Source organism: Misgurnus anguillicaudatus, chromosome 2 (genome assembly GCF_027580225.2).
Source record: "Misgurnus anguillicaudatus chromosome 2, ASM2758022v2, whole genome shotgun sequence".
In the NCBI taxonomy this organism is placed as follows: domain Eukaryota; kingdom Metazoa; phylum Chordata; class Actinopteri; order Cypriniformes; family Cobitidae; genus Misgurnus; species Misgurnus anguillicaudatus.
In genome coordinates this window covers 2,133,517-2,154,352 of record NC_073338.2, presented here as the reverse complement: position 1 = coordinate 2,154,352, position 20,836 = coordinate 2,133,517, and the positions used below count along the sequence as shown (strand labels likewise).

The following is a 20,836-nucleotide window of genomic DNA, read 5'->3' as shown; positions in this document are numbered from 1 at the left end:
AGTGATTTCTTGACCACCACCAGTTGTTCCGACACTGCGCCTGTGTGCACATATTCTTTTTTTCACGACTACTTTTAAGTCGGACCTTTTTTTGTCTCTTGGACTTTGCGAGGCACTGAGGTAACCGCGTTGACTGCTGCTGTTACTTGCTCCCATTCTAAAATTTTCCTTTTATTTGAAATGCCCGCAGAGAGCCCACCAAATAAAACTTGCCTCCACCTCAGACAGCAGTACCTCCATCTCGCAGTCGGATAAGTTTCTTTTTTTTGCTTTTCGCTTCTGTTCTTCCATTTTTAGCCAAACAGATAATTGAAAATTCTCGGTCGTATAAATATGCAGGGAGATCATACATATTTAAAATAGGCGGTCTTAACCTCCAAATATGGTTATTTTGGGAGGAGATTGGGGTAAGCTATAAACATGTGCATCTGCGCACAATATTCAGATGATTGTGATTTATAAAGTGAACCTTGCGCAGGTTCTGGCATAAATTCTGCAAAAGACACTTGCGTCGCACATTGTGCCGGGTGTATGATAGAGCCCAAAGTCTCTCATGAGGGTGCGGATGTTTAGGGAGTTCAGAATTTCTGTGTGGGCATCAGCGAATGGTGTGTGAGTCTTTTCTGGGTCGTGCTGCTGCGTACCTGTCTTCAAAAGACGCATGGCGGAGAAAGTGCGCTTGGATGAGGCCACGGATATGGGTAAGGCACAGACAGTAATTAAATTAAAATCCAAAATACATGTAATAGCCTACGTGTGGCAAAATTATTTCCTAAAATATTCATAAGGAATATAAAATTTGTGCAAAATATTTTTACTTTTTTTTAAAATCTCCTTCTCGCCAATAGGGGGTGCTGCAGCATATATAAAAACAGGTGAGAGGACGACATGACATAGCTAATCACAAAAATGATAGCAAAAGCTGCTTAATGTTATGAAGCTTGTGCTTTGGCTGGACATGTTTCAAAGTGCGCTGTTATTGTGAACATCCAAAACGGGACTTTCTGTTCATTACATAACTTAGTTTAAGCTTTGCATTTTGTGCATATTTGCATGTTGTTGTGGGATTACAAATTTATAAAATGTTATATCTAGATTCCATTGTAGTAGTATATGAAGAAGTGACGTACATAGTGTTTTACACCTTGAGATAAAGATTATGACATTTTACAATCAAGTCAGGCAGCCCAGGTGGCTAAGACATTAACCTTTTGCCTTTATGCTCTTCCTGACCATTGGAAAGGGTGCCAAGTTGAAGGTGATTGCTAAGCTCAAGGCACAACTGTGCCTTGGTCTCTATGCATTTGAAGGTATGGGCGATATGATTGGATTAGCATCTATGCATTTGAATGACACTGTTATGCTGATGAAATCAGGGCTGAAGCAATTCCGGTAATGGGCTGTTTCCTGGACTGAATGCTTTGTTTAAAGTTGAGTGCTTTGTTTTCCATTTAGGGGACTGCCCCCTAAAATGTGTATATATCCAATGTAGGGCTACTGTAAACCAGACTTGGTTAATCTGATTTGAAGATTGCATTCTGCAATAAAGACTACTGCTCGAGGAAATCCAAGTTTCCTGGTCTTCGCTAAAAAGGTTTAAAACATTGTATAATACATTTATGTTGTTTAAGGCTTAATATTATGTAGAGTGCGTCATATAGAAAGCGCATCAGTTTGTGTTTATTAACCCTTTAGTTTCACTTCATCACGCAGCTTTTCTGGTTAGAGGTTTCTGTTAAAAACATTTAATTCTTTAATAATATGTATGTGTTCTTTTTTCTGTCATAGTTTCTTCAAAATAAAGTTTTATTTGAGTGTTTTTAATAAAAAATATTTTTGATCGCCCCTTTGACCGCCCCACCCTCCGTTAATCGAGTACTAGTTTTTCAGACCTATGGATTAATCGAAACTAAAAAATGACATAAATGCACATCCCTAATCTGTGCTCTGCTATAAGTTCCCAAACTCCCATTTAGCGATGAAAAACATCCACAGGTTGAGAATCAGGAACATCATAACAAATTTGTATAGAAACTGTCATGTGAGACAGAGGTAGTGATAAATGCAATGTGCAAACATCTATTTGTGGTGGTCAATTTTAACTTTGTGGCGGATTAAGAAATAAATAAATGTATGGGAATGTACAAACAAAGCTCTCACTTGTGTGATCACAGCAGTAGGCAGCGCAAATATAACTACACGCCTATAATCCCTCCCACTCCAAAGTGTTACTAAACTCAATGGAAAAGCTAACCAAGCCAAAGTGAGGTGAGCTGACCCAACCTGACCTAAACCAAACCGTGAGGTACTATGCTATGGAAAAGCGCCATAAAACCATGATTATTTTGTTTTTTTATTTGTTTTAACTATAAGTAACACCATGGTTATTTTTTTAAAGGGTGGGGGCAGTGCTCTCCAGACCAGGGGCAATTATGATTTTGTCTGGGCTATAAATACATTTTTGTTCATTCTTATTTTCTCATTTTATTTGTCTTTTTATTTTAGTGGGTAGACTAAATAATCTAGTGAACCATATTTAAAACCAATAACTAATTTTAATTATTGCAGTTTCCAGGACTGCCAGTAGATGTTAAACTCAGAAATAATTATGTCCTTTTTCAATTTCTTCATTTTGAGATGTACTAAAAATCAGGTTTCACGTTATTGTTGCGCTTGAGAGAACAAGATGGTGGCCCGGCAGTACCTTGCAGCAGCCACTCCAGATCTAAATTGTTAGAAATATAGTAAACCAAAAACATCAGCTGAAAGAGAGTTTTACCTGACATTATCATGCCGTTGGATATAAATCTTGTGAAAGATCCTCTCTGGGGGCTTAAGGAAATCTTCCTTCATCTCCATTGCAACATTCCTGGGCAACAGACTCATCAAAAGACGCTCCTAGTGTGTGTGTGTGTGTGTGTTTGTGTGTGTATGTGTGTGTGTGTGTGTGTGTGTGTGTGTGTGTGTGTGTGTGTGTGTGTGTGTGTGTGTGTGTGTGTGTGTGTGTGTGTGTGTGTGTGCGTGCGTGCGTGATGATATGCAGTTTTCATTTATAAAGTATTAAAGTTTAAGGGAGAGAAAGAAAAAAAACATAAGAAATCAACAATCCTGAAGGCATACAAGAACCTATACAGTTTGAAACTAATTGAAAAAAAAAACTTTTGTTAAAGCTCACATTCTTTTTGGTCCCATTTTTTAAACCCTAGTTAGTGTGTAATGTTGCTATAATAGCATAAATAGTATCTGTAAAATGATAAAGCTCAAAGTTCACTGCCAGGCGATAAATTTTCTTTAACAGAATTCGCCTTTCAAAACCTACAGCGAACGGTCGGTTTGGACTACAGCCCTCTACTTCCTGCTTTAATGACATCAGTAGAACAGTTTTTTGACTAAACTCCGCCCACAGGAATACATCAGTCGCCAGCTAAGCTGACGGCAAGCTGAGCACAACACACTAAACAAGCTACACAATCCCTCGTTATGTATTTCTGAAGGAGGGACTCATAGAACAAGGAAGACATCAGCCCGTTTTGAGGACAGTGAAAACAGCACTATAGAGATAAGTAAATTGTGTGAAAAATATTGTTTTTTTACACGTGAAACATGAACACGTTATATTGTAAACACAATCAAAGCTTCAAAATCATGGAAAGAACGGAACCTTTAATTAGTGTCACTAAACTGATTTGCCAAAATAATAATTTTCATTGGTCAAAGGGATAGTCCCACACTAAATTTAAACTATTGGTTCATTTAGATGTGATATATAGAGAATCTCAAACAAATACAGCAATGTTTTGAAAGTGTCACAAAGTCACACAAAAGAAATTGCACAATTTACCTTTAACCAGCAGTGGCTCATCTGTATGGGCAGGTGGGGCCATGCCACAACATAACATTATTCCACTTGAAATCATATAGCTCTAAACTGAATAAAACCTTAATTGTTAACTTGTAAAGTTATTCAACAAATATATTCAAAGTTTATAGGCTTTTTTAAGTCAGAAAGTGAGATAAATATATCTATAGAAATTAAGGGCACTGTTGTTTGGCCTCTGTATGTAATGATCAGTGCCCCACAATTTTCCCAACGTAAATCTGTGTGAAAAAATTTAAATGCATCGAGCCTGAGTGTCCCGTCTCCCCTTTACTCCCTTGCTCGTCCGGATTTCAATAAAGCACGATGGGTATAGATTTGTGGTGTTAAGCCCACTAGTCGGGGGCGGGACTTCAGTCCTTAAAAGGGTGTCACTGCACCCATTTCCAAAACATTCGCCGTCCCGTGCATTTTTCTCGTTCTCCCTAAACCAAACTGTGCAGAGTCTTTCACTAGGATGACGTTGTATCTTCAATACGTATATGTACATGTGTGTGTATGTATGTGTATGTATGTATGTATGTGTGTGTATATATATATATATATATATATATATATATATATATATATATATATATATATATATATATATATATATATATATATATATATATATATATAAGAGTTTGGTTCCAAAACGCAATAAATCCATTTTGACAAATTTTGGTAAAAACGTGTTTTCTATACCAAGAAAGTGACGAGATGAAAACAACTATTTTCTGTTACAAACTTTCACATAGCATCTTTAGGTTATAAAAACATAAAAAATTCAAATCCATAAGTTGATTTTCAAAGATTTATTATAAAAATGGATTATTTTTTCCACAAAATGCAATAAATCCATGACAAGTTTTTATTCAAAATGCTATAAATCTATTGAATCAATAGCCTATATAAATGTGCATTCATCTTTGCCATGGTATATTCATTTAGTTGACTAGTTGTACACACTAATTAAAAATATAAACATTAATGGCATTAATCAAAACACTTACTTTGTCATATTAAGAACCCTGTCATTGCGGTTACTTGACGTCTTCGCTTAACGTCTTTCACAGCGATAGGCTGTAAAATGTTTTTGGTCCTGCTCGACTTTCGTTGACTTTGAGTAAAATTATGGAAAGTTTTTCATAAGATCCTCTGAGGTCAATGTGTTAGCATGAGAAGCTTGATGCTGTCGGGAGAACAAGCACCCGTCTCCCGAGTGCCTCTCAGGGAAATTATTAGATGCTGATGGCTTACGTTTCTTTCCCATCACAGAAAACCATCACAGGTTTAGTGATGCAATTAAAGTATTATTTTGTTTTGTTTATTGATCACGAAGTACAAAGTAGATGAGGAAAACTAGGACTCCGTGTACTCAGCGCGTCCGCCATTGTTTGTTTACATTGCGTGACTGGTGGGCTGTAATATCAGAAATGGATTTATTGCGTTCTGTAAAAAAGGGGGAGTGGCGTTTATCGCATTTTGGGAAAAAAGGGAGAAAAGATGACAGAATAACACGGCGGATATTGGATTTTGCGTAAAATTAAGAATTTACTTTTAACTACTGACCTGATATAATACTGATTTTGGCAGTAACTCGTCCTTCTCTCCGAGGACAATGAGACAAACAGACCCAGTTCCGGTAAATGTGAAAGTCGGCACACCTCTGACCCACCGGCAGACCTTCAACGTGATGCCCAGCTGATGCATGACCAACGACCACCGGCAGAACCCGCTTAACCTCCGCCTAATCTCCTTAATCGTTTCAATGTATATATAAATGTACCTCCCAAGGGTTTTTCCTCCTATGACTTTTTTTACTTCCCCGGCTGAGCCTGGGTTTTTTTTTCTCCTAGGGGGTTTTTCAACCCGGGGAGGCAGCCCTCTTGGGCTTAACTTAGCACCCTCTTCTTTACGTTACATTAGCAATACGCACGCTTATAATGTTGATTCATAGCCGCATCAAATTTAGCTGCTTGTGCTATCGTGTATTATGTTGTGCTATCTGTGCTTTCCACTGCTTCTATTAATGTAAAGCTGCTTTGAAACAATCACCAATTGTGAAAAGCGCTATATAAATAAAATTGAATTGAATTGAATTGAGTGCCTCAGACCTGGTGTGTCCACATACGTGGACATCACATCTTTTGTTGTTTGCACCATAATACTTAATTCTGTATAATTGGAACCTGTTGTACACAAACGTGGACAATAACGCTGCTTCATGTTCAAAGAAAACTATTTGGTCCTTCCTAACCCCAAATACCTGAAAGAAATCTAAAATACAAGCCAAACCAAAGCTCAGGTTTAAGGAGGGGAAATGCATTCTCAGTTTGTCACACCACAGAAAAATATGTTATTAACCACCAAGACAAATTTGAATAATTTAAGAACCGGCACGTAAATAAAATAAGTTATCAAAATCTAGGAAAACTCTGCTCTGAAACCCTGGGGGGTTGAGTGTCAGTGCTGAAACCATGCTCATTTGTGGCACCGTCTCTTTTAACTTTCAAATAATGCTAAACCTGAATGGATGCTCGCGATTGTTTAGGGGATGGGGCCATGCTCGGTGGCTGCAGTGCTTTATCGAGCCACTGTTTAAGCCCCAGCCAAATAATTCTGAACACAGAAATGTGGAAAATAAATTTAAGGGTTTAACTTCACAATTTAGCACTACACAGTTCAGTCTTTCTAATGTGTTTCAGCAATACATTTCTGACATTTATAATGTGTTTAGAAACAATTCCCAACATAATATTACTGTAATATACAAAGTTGGTGTTATGCCTTACCATCCCCAATTTTGATGCCCGCTTACTGTGTCTTAGTTGTGTTTGAAAGGTCCAACACTCAACAAACAAAGCTTTTATTATCATATAACTGTGTTATGTAACTTTATGTGTTCATAAGAACAACCTCACAAGCACATTAGAAATATACAAAGTTAGTGATAAGGACTTAACAGCTGTGATGTGATTCTGATCCCCGCTTACTGTGTTGTTTAGGGCAGAGTCGTATAAAGGGAGAGTAACGACACGCTTTGATCTTGCCGCCGCGCGGTCACATGATTCATGTAACGTTCTACAGTTCCAAACCAAGCCAGGCGATCAATCTGTTTGCATAGGTTTTCAGCTATTTAAGGTAAATGTGAATTAATTACTATACTTACTATGTTTATATATTTTTTTACTAGGGAGTGATGGAAATACAGTAAATCAGTTAATAAAGAAAAACAGTTAATGGTGACCCAAAGATAACTGTGGTTATCTATAGCCACTACAGCAACACAGTTTGTCTTTTATTTTTGTAGCAAAAATATGGCTACATTAATGGATATCAATCTGTTAAAAACATAATTCCTACACTTTTACTATATTAAAATCACAAAAAAGATCGCCAACGTGGTTATTTGTAACAGTGAAACATGACAGAAACACACTAAATTCATATTTAATTGTATTTATAGTACACATTAAATCAGTGGTTCTCAACTCCATTCCTCGGGACCCACTGCTCTGCATATTGTGCATGTCTCCCTTATTTAACACACCTGATTCAGATCATCAGTTCGTTAGGATAGATTCCATAAACTGAACTGAGTGTGTCAGATATGAGAGACATCCAAAATGTGCAGAGCAGTGGGTCCCGAGGACTGGAGTTGAGAACCACTGCATTAAATGTTAATATAATTATACATGATTTTCAAAGGATATACATCACTCGTATTACTGTCAGGAACAGGAGACGAACCGAATGGCGTAATAGCACTTTTGGGAGTACTTCGACTAGCCTGAAAAGTCCGCTCCCCTTCTCACTCTCATAATGGGAGAGGGAGGGTGTTACTGCGCCGAGTCGAAGTACTCCCAAAAGTGCTATTACGCCATAAAATATAGTTACTCTTTTAAATCCGCTTAGAAAAGCGCTATGTTTTATTTTGTACCACCAAACTTGCTCGTATAACTACTCGTCTTAAATAGGAAAAACGTTGATGTGTTTGGTCACTTCTAACTTTATCTCTAAATGGCAGCATTGAATGAATGGGGCTAAGCTAAATGCTATCATAGCGTCGCAGAGCGCTTCAGCGCTTACGTGCACACACACAGATGATAGAGGGATGATTCAACAGTTCTTAGTTAAGGTAATAACATATTTTAATATTGAAAATGAGTAGACTATTCCTTTAAATCTTTATTATTCACACATTATACACAACTCATTAAAATATATATTTTTTTTACTAGTTATTATTAACGATAATCATTACCTACAGCAGAGTTCATAAAATATCACTAGTAGTTGTTATCCACCACTAGCTGTCTAAATATGATTTATGACCCCCTGTCAACAGGTAGTGTCTGATTTGGTGTAAATGGTGTCCAATTTTGAGTGAAGTTTTTATGGCTTTTCTAGCCGGCTGTCCGGTGTTGCGCTTGTTTTACGACGAGTCAATCAGTGTGTTGTTTTTCCTGTGTGTGTGTTTTTTGTCACGCGAATGCTGTCATATTTATTGATGTGAAAAAAGTTTGATGTTTTGGGTGTCCAGTTTCTGGACTGTCAGTTTCTACGACCGACGCTTCTCTCTCTCTCCCTCTCTCTCTCCCCTCCCGCCCGCCCATCTCACCCCTGCGTGTCTCACAGCGGGGGCCGGTGTTCAGCGGTCCTATCTGTTTCTTTAAACGAAAACCTGTATATTTTAAACTAAATAATTTTAACCGGTTCATGAGATCCATGCGTCTTTTCACGACCCGATCTCTATGTTCACGCGCATTAAAGCTCGCTCACCGGTGGTGACAGAGAACGAGCAGAGTCCGCGTTCATATCTGCCGTTTTAAAATAAATGTAATAAATGTATTTCTGTCCACTCTGGCAAAATAAAGGTTTATTTTAGATTTAGGGATTTCTTGAACCAAGTCTCTGATTAAAATGTGAATGCGTGCACCGACGGTGACAGAGAACTTACGCTAATGCGCACTTATATCTCACAATAATAAACTTTTAAACGATTAAAGACATTTTCATCTCATCTTCTGGATTTGTTTTAAATGAATGGGTCCTTAAAACCATCTGTGAATATGTGTATATTATACAACGAATCAATTTTTTCCTGCTCTGACAAAAATAAACTATTATTATAGATTTTAGGTGAAGTGGCAGTGGGTATTTTATGACAAATACAGATTGATATAAACTTTTGTTTTTAACATCAAAAGTTTTCTTTATAGTCAACAATCAAGAATCAAACATTTTAGATGTATCTGGTTTAACCTAAATCTGATATTATCTATTGGACTATAGGCTATTTTTCTGATCAAACACAAACTTTCACAAGCTGCTCTTATGACCGAGTGTGTGTGTGTGTGTGTGTGTGTGTGTGTGTGTGTGTGTGTGTGTGTGTGTGTGTGTGTGTGTGTGTGTGTGTGTGTGTGTCTGTATGTCTGTGAGAGAATTCACAGCAGGGGAGGATTGTAAACTAGTGAGTTAGAGACTTTTAAAACCGTGGTGGTAAAATGTAATACGGTCCACTCTGACAAAAAAAAATGTGCTTGTAACATCACAAATTTATTTAATGAAAATTCAGTACGTGTATAGCAATGCCCCCTATGCCATAATCTCCGGGGGCGCCATTATACTACATTCTTTAGACTAAAGTCTATTTATTTTAAACTAAATAAAAGAATCGCTTCACGAGATGTGTGAATCTTTTCAAGAACCGCATTCTATTGTTCAAGCCATTAAAACTCGCACACAGGCTGTATCTGTAGAGAACGCGGTTGCGAGCTCATATCTATATAAACACTTTTATCTCATCTTCTGGTTTGTATTCATTGTGGCTCCTAAACTCCAAGTGTGTATTATACAACAAATGTAATTCTGACCGCATTTTTAGATTTAGAATGCCTCTGATTTAAACATGTCATGTTTTAAGATGAAGCGCCCATGTGTGTTTTATGACAAATACTATTCAATCATAATTTTTGTTTTTAACATAATTTTTTTATAGACAATCAAGAATTAAACATTTAGACGTGTCTGAGTAAACTTATATCTGATAGCGCATGATCCGCACCGTATTCCGACTGAAGGATCTAAACTCTTGCTTTGTAACATCAAATGATTCTTTATAGACAATCAAGAATCAAACATTTTAGATGTGTCGGGGTAAACTTATATCTGATGTCACATTAACACTGCCGTGTCACGAATAAAATTTTAACAGTTATTTTAGTTTCTAATCAGACAAGTGTTTAGGCTATGTGTGCGTGCGTTCGGGTCTGTGTGTGTGTGCGCTCGTGTCTTTCTGTGTGTGTGTGTGTGTGTGTGTGTACCTGGTAATTATCACGTTGTGGGGACCAATTGTCCCCACAAAGATAGGAATACCAGTGTTGTGACCTTGTGGGGACATTTTGATGTGAGTGTGTGTGAGTCTGCGAGTGTGTGTGTGTGTTTGTATGTGTGCGCTTGTGTCTCTGGCTGTTTCTAAAACCATGATGTTAATTCTGCCCCCCTAGACAAAAAGTAAACAAAAGGATCGTGCCTTAATTTGTGCAAATAGTGTCCACAGTTCCTGAAACCTAAAACAAACGTCTGAGGTGTGCGAATCGGCCACAGTTGTTCAAAATTGTTCTGTGTTGTGTTAATCCGGGTTAAGTTTTTGGTAAAGTTCCTGTGTTCAGAAGAAAAGCGTCTCATCTGTGCATGACCTGGTCCGCTTCACAAACCCTGTGGCGTTGGTCGTTTGGCCCCCTACCACATGATAACTACTAAGCCACACACCTGCTACACATCCTCTGGGGGCTTGTGCTTTAAGTTGTAAAGCTATAGACGGTGATTCATCGTAGCCTCTTATGGAACGGCTGAAATTCCACAAGGGGGCGTATTTGTCCCTCAGACGTTGCACAATAAACGTAACATTCAAACATATTCATTAGAATTCGTGAATGAAAAGTGAGATTCGAACGAATGTCTGTTAGTGAACTAATTGTATACACTATATATATTGTAATTCGGTCAGAAACGTCAAGATTGTGAGATGAACAAATCGTTTTGGATTAAAAGGCTTGGATATTCCATTTCCTTGGACTTTTGGGCATTTATGAACAATTTGTTTTTGAAGGTAAGTAAATATCCTAAATTGCCGCTGCCCGGTTCAGGTAACTTACAACTAGATTACAGTTTTATGACTGCTAAAAATCATATTATGCTTTGTGTGTGCGCTTAATGGAAACCCGAAAGTATAAGCTTTCCGATGATGTGCCACATGACGGTATATTTTGAAGATTTAATGCTTCAAAGTTACAATGACGTAATGCAGCCTCACGTGCAAGAGAGGGGGTGTACCGTGTACGGCACAGTGTTCCTTATAAGGTTAAACCTATCCTAATATCAGTTAAGATGTTCAAATAGTATATTTTTATTTTATTTAGTAAAAATTGAGGCTTGCCTATTTAATGTAAGTACATGATTTTAATGTTATGTAGAGCTACGTCCTAGCTGGTGTTGTGGTTATAGATAGTTTTATGGAAGCACACAATCATGTTTAACAAAACCACACAAAAAAGTCTAGTGTGTCTCTGTGAGACAAGTCAAGTTTGTTAATTTTTAAATGTTTGTTGTCACGTTAGTGACAACCTGGATTATAACATTGTCAACTTTGATAAATAATATTTGCAAACATTTTATTGTTCCCTAAAGGGAAAACAGATGGGTTTAAGGCGTCATAGGATGTGAGATAAAATGTCTTAACACTTTTAAATGTCTTTTAAACCGCAGATATGAGATAACATGTTTTAATCAGTATCTGTGTAATGAAATGTAAAATCTAAAAAACCCTTTTACATTTTGTCAAGGGGGGCAGAATTAACATCATGGTTTTAGAAACAGCCAGAGACACAAGCGCACACATACAAACACACACACACACACACACATTCCACATTTTATCTTAAGTGTTTTAATGCAGTGACTTGCACTGGTCTTGGTCTTGACTTGGTCTCGGCCTGTCTTGGTCTTGACTTGGTCTCAGCCCTTTAAAGACTTGGTCTTGTCTCGGTCTCGGTTTAGGTGGTCTTGACTACAACACTACCATGTTTATTATGTACGTGATTCCCTTCTAATTCCCTCTTTGCTGATGTATGTTACCAAGCCATTACATGCATCATACTTTGCTTACTTTCCATAACTTGGATTAAAAGGTTACACACACAATGTGCTCATTAACATCCAAGAGGTCTTACCAACACGAAGGAGGCAATAAATATGCAAAACTAACAGTTGAGGTAAGAAAGAAACTCTACCCTGCTCAGCTCTGTTTGGTCGATTCAAACTTAGATGTGGCTTTCCATTTCGGGAAGATAAATATCGGGGACAACATTGCCCTGCCTCTCTCTCTTCTCTTCTTCTCTTCCTAAATGTTGCCAGTGAACATCAAGCTCTCTCAGCTATAAAGGCCAAAGCATGGCCATTTCTTTGTTCTGTGAGTTTAGGCTAAATTCACCTGAGTTTGGGACCAAAATGGAAAACATGAATTCACTTATGGACCTTATCCATATCATTAAGTATGTTAAGGACAGTATTTTTTGTTTTATGCCTTTTCTCACTCTCTTTTACCCACCATCTTCCTTTTGTGTTAAATGTTTTGTTTTGTTGAATGTTCGTCATGTCTCATATAATCCCAGTAGTCAATAAGCATATATGCATATCGTCACTGTCGGGCGGAAACCTCATATGTCAAAATTTTGTCAATTTCATATTTTTTCACAAAACGATGCTATTGGTCAGTCCCCATGTGGGTCTGTTACTTTTACAATTTATTAACCAATCTAAAGTCCTGAAAAAGCTTGAGCGCAAACCTTTTAACTCCATTGGACATTTCAACTGTTCTTCACTCTGCGGGTGAGTTTCGATGCATATTTCTCTGCAAGATTGAGAACCACAACAAAATCCTCGTCGAGCAACACGTCCACTGAGGTAAATGTCCTCAAAAAACTGGTTATTTATGATTAAGTTATATGAATTATATAATAACACAGTGTTTCCTCTAGGATTTTTTCAGCTGTGGCGGCAGGGGGTGCCCATGATGATTATAAATGTACATTTTTTTTTTTTTAATGTAGAATATAGGCTACAGTAAACTAACATGTATTTTTTATAATTTTCATACTGTCATTTACTTTTCCTTATATTTATAGCATATTGCTTTTCTATGTTTTGATCTAAACTGTATTTTCTTAAAAAAACGTTACATAGCTATAGGCAGGTCGCGATAAACGATAAATCGATTAATCGCACGGTAAATAAAATGAGCTCGATATTATTATTATTTTGCCGCGATAATTCACATTTGCATGCTTGTTTGTTTTCATTGTCTCTCTCTCTCTCTACCAAAGAGACTGGATGACCGCTCCGTGCAACGAGTGACAAGGAGTGAACCCTCGTCAGTCATTTGTCAGTCGCATGATCTGTGTGGGGAGGGGGGACTCCTGGCATAGCCTCTCACAGTAGGCGTACTGAGGAGGATGAGCGCCGCGTGAGGAGTGTAGCAGGAGAAAACACTAGTTGAGACGAGAGTTGGAGAAAAAGATGGATTTACTAGAGGCTGTTTACTGCACACTTGTCATTAACATGCGTTTCCATCGATCGGATCACAATGTTTTACGTGTTTTCTGACTTTTCTGACACAAGGTGAACAGTGCTATTTTTAGCCTTTCATTGATAAACTAAAGCGGGTGATCTCCGCAGTTTCATTTTGCAAGCGTGTGAAAGTTGCGCAATCTTATTTCATCAATTGCGCTGAAAATTCAGAGAAAGCTCTAACATATACATGTAGAAAATACTGTGCAGCATGTTTACTTGCTAAACAAGCAGTGGACATAATATTAGTTTGCATCCATATAAACTCATAATTACTCCCGCTGGCGTTTAAATGACAGCGAAGAGACTCGCCCACCGTCTCGACAGACCATCCCCTCACAGTATTCAGTACAGAAGCGGTCGAAAGTGGACAAAAGAGACGGATTTAAATACCAGATGTAAACGTGATATGTCTCTCTCGTCCACTTGTGATCTGATCAAAAACACATCTTAATACCAAGTGTAAACAGCCAAGTTTCAAAACCAAACGCTACAGCTGCAGTGTGGGAGTACTTTGGATTTAAACCTAATGACCGAGGTGAACCACTAAACCTGAACGAGCCGTTATGTTGCATTTGTGGTAAAAACGTAGCACTTAAAAGTGGCAACACGACAAACATGCATATGCACCTAAAACGCAATAATCCTGTTATTTTGTTCATTTCTTGTGGATATTTAAAATGTCTTCCAGTTCCAGTATTACTTATTGTTTAGAAATAAAAGTTTATAGATCTTTGAAAAGGTGTATCTGCATTATTATAATGGTCCCGGAGCATCAATGTTATCGTCTATCGCGATAAATTCTGAGGCAATTTACCGTCTAGCAAAATTTGTTATCGTGACAGGCCTACATAGCTACGTACGTATAAGCACGGGGCCATTTAAAAACGAGTCGAATTTTGGTCTTAGATGTTGGGGATGTTAGACCCGCATTTTACTCTTGTCTATTGAGTCCCGACCTGCATCTACAACACAAATGACATGCGAATAGTCTATTATTACACCCGTTAGATCAAATATTATGCGGTTCACCCGCGGGTACCCCGACCCTGCTGTTTCGTCTGAAAACAGATAAAACAGTCTCACCATCTGCCTCAAGTTTCTATTACCAACGTTCTTCTCTTCCACGGGAATAATGTAAGTTTCCTTACAAACAGATTCGACTATTAATGTCTTGCAGTCGCATATAAGCAGTATTCAGTATTTAGTCTTTTGTTTATGGACAAATATCTTATCATTTAATGTGAAACTTTGTGAAGGGGTTTTCACACTGCGCTTAACCCTGGGTTATCTTCATTCTAAACCCCGCTTTTAACCCTGGGTTAAGGAGCGTTTCACACCTGTAATTTGAAAGCGGTGTTAGCACCGCTTTTTACCCAGGGTTATGAAGCATTTGTGGTGTTAACCCCGCATTGTGGTGCCAAACGCATGCAGTGTGAAACGAAGCAGGGTTAGAATGTTATGACCCTAATTAAACACAGCTGAAGTAGCTAATCAAGGCTTGATAATTAAAGACAGGTGTGTTGGAGCTGGGTTGGAGACTCCTGACCCAGGGTTTAGGAATGCACAGTGTAAAACGTCAAATTATGAATACCCAGGGTTATCTCTCTAAACCCCTGGTTAAGTTTGAACAGTGTGAAACATGAAAAAAATAACCCAGGATTCCGTTAACCCTGGGTTTAGAATAACCCAGGGTTAACAATTTCAGGTGTGAAAAGCCCTTGAGTGTCGATCTAAAGCACAGAAGATTGACTGACAGCTGAGCGGACAGCTGAGCGGTCAGCAGCGCGCTGCGCTTATAGCCTATATTCTGAATAACTAATGGCCAGATAAGTTGATAATATGAGTACAGTGATTCCAAATGAATGTCCAAAAAAACTCGTAATATGTTAAATCAAAAGTTTAATAATGTCTTTTCTCGCAGCCCTGCGCTGCGTCATTGTAGATATGCGCCGGTGAACATCATACGCGTGATGACCTTGCAGCTTAAATTACCCTAAATTTATAGTCATAAAGATAAAAGTAAAACAACATTCGAAACTTCAAATGATGTATTTTTATTTGTGTAAACTCACAATAAGGAGAAAACCTTGTGCTTATTTATAATCATTAAAAACATGACGTGCTTTCTGCTGCTTTGGTTTTAGAGCGCATCACAAAAAAAGAACAGAAACTTTTTTATTCGTTTTGTCAATTTAATAATTTAATAATTATTTAAGTGCAACATATTAGATTAGATAGATTAGATAGCACTTTATTGTCCGTGTACACGGAAATTTGTCTTGCAGTACAAGCTCCATCAATTACCACATAACACAACAACATAAAATCAATACTAAAACATATAGACAACATTAAAAATATACATATATACTTAATTGATATGAGGGGGGGACCATGCCCTACCAGAGTGGTGCGAAATACCCATAAACATGATAAAAATAATATCAATATTAAAAATAATAAAAGTGAAGGTGAGTGGGAAACCATCACGTCTTTGCCCTCCTACTTTGATTTAATAGGGATATTGACAGAGGAACAAAGGAGTGCTTATATTTGTTCTTTCTGCAGTCTGGAACCCTATAACGCCTCCCGGAGGGCAGAAGTTGGTACTCCCCATGCAACACATGGGCAGGGTCCTGTGAGATTTTATCAGCCAGTCTGACGGTGTGCAGCAAGTGGCTGTCCGTGAACGCTTTCTCCACTGAATGTCCCACCAACTTAGAACAAACTCCCAGAAGCCGTAAAATCCTGTTCTTCAGTTGAACTGAAAGGCCCCCAAACCACACTGCACCTCCATACTGCAGAATGCTTCGAATTGTTGAATCATAGAAAAGAGACAGGATTTCCTTGCTCGCTCCGAATGACCTTAGTCTCCTTAAAAAGTAGATTCTCTGCTGTACTTTGCTGCAGATATAATCTACATGATGGGTCCAGGACAGGTCACTGTCCACGTACACTCCAAGATATTTGAATGATGATTTCTGCTTAATAGTTTGATTATGAATGGTTATTGGTGTGAGGTCGCACTCATGAGAGGTGCCGAAAATTATTTCCTCAGTTTTCTGTGTATTGAGGATGAGGGCATTTAGATCACACCACTTTACCAGATTACTCACTGTTTCCACATAAAGGTCAGCTCCCTCCCCCTTCTTCATCAGTGCTACCAGCGCAGTATCATCGGAAAATTTGATGAAATGGTAGTTAGGAACAGAGGTAACACAATCGTTCGTATACAATGTGAAGAGCAGAGGAGAGCTTACGCATCCTTGTGGGGCCCCACAGCTGGTTACAACCATGGGGGAATAGGTGTTATTGACCCTAACCAGCTGTTGCCTGTTAGTGAGAAAGGAACTGTACCAGTGAATGAGATATGGATTCGTACCTATTTGAGCCATTTTAGATAAGAGTATATCTGGTCTTATTGTATTGAAAGCAGAGGAGAAGTCAATGAACAACACCCTGGCATAAGGATTTATCCTCGGAGTGTCCAAATGTTTTGAGACTAGATGCATGAGAGTACCAACAGCATCCTCCGTGCTGCGCTGTTGCCTGTATGCGAACTGGAACGGATCCAGTATATCCTGTATAGATTTAGAGAGTACAGAAGATATAATTTTTTCCAACGACTTCATTAATACGGATGTTAATGCCACAGGTCTAAAGTCATTGCACTCCTGGGGGCATGATTTCTTTGGTAGAGGGATAATGTGCGATGTCTTCCAAGCCATGGGAACAGTATGTGTATCCAGAGACTGCTGGAAGATAGGTTGCCACACTGAAGCTAGCTCCTTGCTGTAAGTTTTCAGGATAGAGGCAGTGATGTTGTCTGGTCCGGTGGCCTTACGTGGATCAAGCTGACAAAAAACGTTGTGCACTTGACCCACCGTAATTGTCACTCTATCCTCTGAGCTCACTATAACTGACTCCAGCACCTCCCTGCATCTCTCCATGCTCCCAGAGGTTTCAAACCTTGTAAAGAAAGTGTTCAGTTCAGTAGCAGAGGTTAGCTCATCACTAGTCACAAAAGGCCTCCTGTGTTTACCTGGCATACCTGTCATGTTTTTCATTGTATCCCATGTTTTGCGTGGGTTGCCAGCCTTGAAAGCGTCCTCCAGTTGTTTTCTGTGTGCCTCCTTTGCCCTCCTTAGTTTTCCTCTTACTTCTTTGTTTGTTTTTTGCAGCTCCATTCTATCCTTATTCTTAAAAGCTAGTTTTCTCAGATTCATTACTTGTTTAATATCTTTGGTTACAAAATTTTTATTGTTAGGATACACCTTAACTGTTTTCGTTGGTATTATTGACTGTACACAGAAGTTAATATAGTCTGTTGTTGCAGTACATGTTTCTTCCAATGTGTCCCCCCTTAACACTTCCCAATCCGTGCAGTCAAAACAAGCTCCCAGTTCCTCTCTGCTGTCATCGGTCCACTGTCGAATCTCCTTGTTGTCTGGTTTACGACTTTTTAATTTTGATATGTACGTCGGGATAAGATATACTACATTGTGATCAGAATTAGAAATTGGTGGTTTGGCCCTAGATTGATAGGCATTGGGGAGATTAATGTAACATTTATCCAGTGTGTTTTCCCTCCTTGTTTCACATGTCACAACCTGTTGAAATCCTGGCAAAGTTTTCTCTAGGTTGCAGTTGTTAAAATCACCCAAAACAATGGCAGGAGCATCTGGAAAATGTTGTTGTTGATTATGCACACATTCTGCTATTGATGCAGCGGCACGATGTATCTTACCGCTTGGTGAAACGTAAACAACAAATAACAAAATGCAGCCAAACTCCCGAGGAAGATAAAATGGTCTCACTCCAATACTCAACAGCTCAAAGTCTGTGTTACATACAGTCTGTTTGATTGTGTACTGGCGACACCACCGCTCATTTATGTACACGCAAATCCCTCCTCCACGACTCTTCCCCGAGTTTTCAGTTCTATCTGCTCTTATTAGTGAAAAACCGCTGATATCATACAGTGAGTCAGGAGCGTCTGTGTGCAGCCATGATTCAGTGAAACAGAGAAGAGCAGCTTCGCGAAATTCAAAAGAGTACCTTGCAAGTGCCCGTATTTCATCAATTTTGTTGTTTATAGAGCGTAAATTAGCCAGGATCACAGCAGGTAGAGCTGGTCGGTGTTTTCGCTGCCGCAATCTCCTCCTTATTCCACCCCGTCTGCCTCGCTTCCTTATCCACCATGTTCGCCGCTTGGGATCCATTTCCCTTACAGCCAGGCGAGATCGCTTCTCTCTCCCCCGGCTTGCAAATCGTATCAATTCCCCTGGGATGTTAGCCAACAGCCCGGGTGTAGCCTGTACGTCAAGTCCCTCTTTATTAAGTTTCAGGAGTGCGATACGAGTGTATGTCGGGTGGCTGTTGTTGTTGCGCCGCTCCTCCATATTCGGCACGTGAATACACCAGCAGATCAAATCCGATTAAAAAGTAATAAAAAGAGTCCAATAAAAAGTCAGATACAGATAAAAAGGGATATCCACCACTCTTAGTCCAGCTTTAACACCCACATATTTAGCTGACAAACGAGCACATAACAATAAATACAACCAATTGTTTGGAGCGAGCTGCGAGTCGCCAGCTGAGCAGCACCAAAAAAAAAAAAAAAAAAAAAAAAAAAAAAAAAAAAATTCGTATAGGCTTATTTATTTTATTATTATTTCTCAAAACAGAGACGTGGCTTAATCATCCTCTGTTGATTTAAATCTATTTGTGCATGAAACTAAACCCATGGAGGAAATTATGATATTTTAGGAGATTTATTTATAAATGAGTGAACAACGCGAATCCAGAAAGGAATTTATTTCTAGACAGCCAGTCTGGCAGAGCGGACATTTCGGTAGCTTTTTTGCGAGCTGCCGCTGTGGGTTTTGTCTAGAAGGTATACAGCAAATGCTGAAAAATTAAGGATTAGATTTGGAGGTAGGATTATTAGGATGAAAACAGCGGTTCTGGCTAAAGTAGATACAAATACATCCTACAATCGTGTGAAATTTTGTGTTTAGAGTTGGGTTTGGTTGAAAGATTAGGATAAAACAGTGCTCATATAACCAGATTTCGTTTGCTGTATCCCTTCTATCCACAACCGCAGGTGTGGCGGGGATGTTTTAGGAGTGGCGGGCCGCCACGGTTGAATGTATATAGCGGAAACACTGTAACAGTTTTTACATCATATATTACAGTTTTATCTCAAAGTAATGGTAGTGCTAAAGTCTAATGTATCGTTTCTGAGGCTGCTAGATTTTTCTTTATGCTATTCATGTTTCTGATGTGAATTTAAAACACAAATTGCCTGTTGTTGACTTAGTTAGCCTCTATGCATTTGTTTTGTTATCATGTTTGGTGAGATATCTAACGTGATTTTCGTGGGGCTTAAAGAAAAAAATCTTGACCTCGCTAGTTTTGCCATTGCCGTCGTGAATCACTATGCAAGCTAACTGTTTTTAGGGGTCAAGCCCAGAATGGGCGAAGACCCCTATTGTATCTGTTAGTTTTCTTATTATAATAATTATTATTAGGGGTCAAGCCCTGAAGGGGCGAAGACCCCTATTGTATTTTTTAGTTTTCTTATAATAATTATTATTGTTATTCTTCTTCTTCTTCCGCCATTGTGGTCTATGGCAGCCCATAGAAGGGTATGTAGGAAAGTTATGAAATTTGGCACACTGATAAAGGACAGTCCAATGTGTCCCCATAGCAAATTTGGAGTCTCTATGTCTAACCCGCTAGCGCCACCAACAGTCCAATACTTGCACTTACGTTTTTGCTTATAACTTCTGACCCGTACGTCCTAGAAATTAAATTATTGTTTCCTCTGATTCCCTGGCTCAAGACGATTCGACTGGACCCTATGACGTCATTTTCCGTAATGAAAATTTTTCCGCCATTTTGAATTATTCGTAAAACCTACTTTTGCGAACTCGTCCTAGAGCTTTTGCCCGAATTCCGCGAAAATCGGTATGTATCATCTGCAGACCGTCACAGCAAAAAGTTATGGAATTCATGTCAATTCGTCAATCCGTTTCCGTAAACCGCGTCAACGAATTTTATGTAGAGCGCAAAAAAACGGATTTGAGGCTGTATCTTCGGCAAACTTTAGCCTATTGACACGATACTTGGTACTTGTGATGCCAGTCAGGAACTACGGGTGCATGCAGAGTTTCGTCACAGCGCCACCTAGTGGTCAGACTTATGCTTTACACGCCAATAACTTTGGCTCCGATTGACGTATTTTCACGGGACTTGTTTCTTTGGAGTTCTGAATAGTTGCTGAGTCCAACGATACCAAACATGCCAGAATTCGCCTTACGGTTAACCCTGCGCACC

The 20,836-nt window shown here is 38.8% G+C and overlaps 1 protein-coding gene across 1 annotated transcript in view; it reads right to left on the bottom strand.

The window, feature by feature from the left end:
* The window catches only part of adcy1b (adenylate cyclase 1b), a 579,599-nt gene that overhangs the window by 506,056 nt on the left and 52,707 nt on the right, over positions 1–20,836 (bottom strand). Inside the window, exon 3 of the mRNA XM_073871739.1 lies at positions 2,780–2,898. Within this exon, the coding sequence (XP_073727840.1) occupies positions 2,780–2,898 (119 nt within the window). The remainder of the gene's footprint in view (positions 1–2,779; positions 2,899–20,836) is intronic.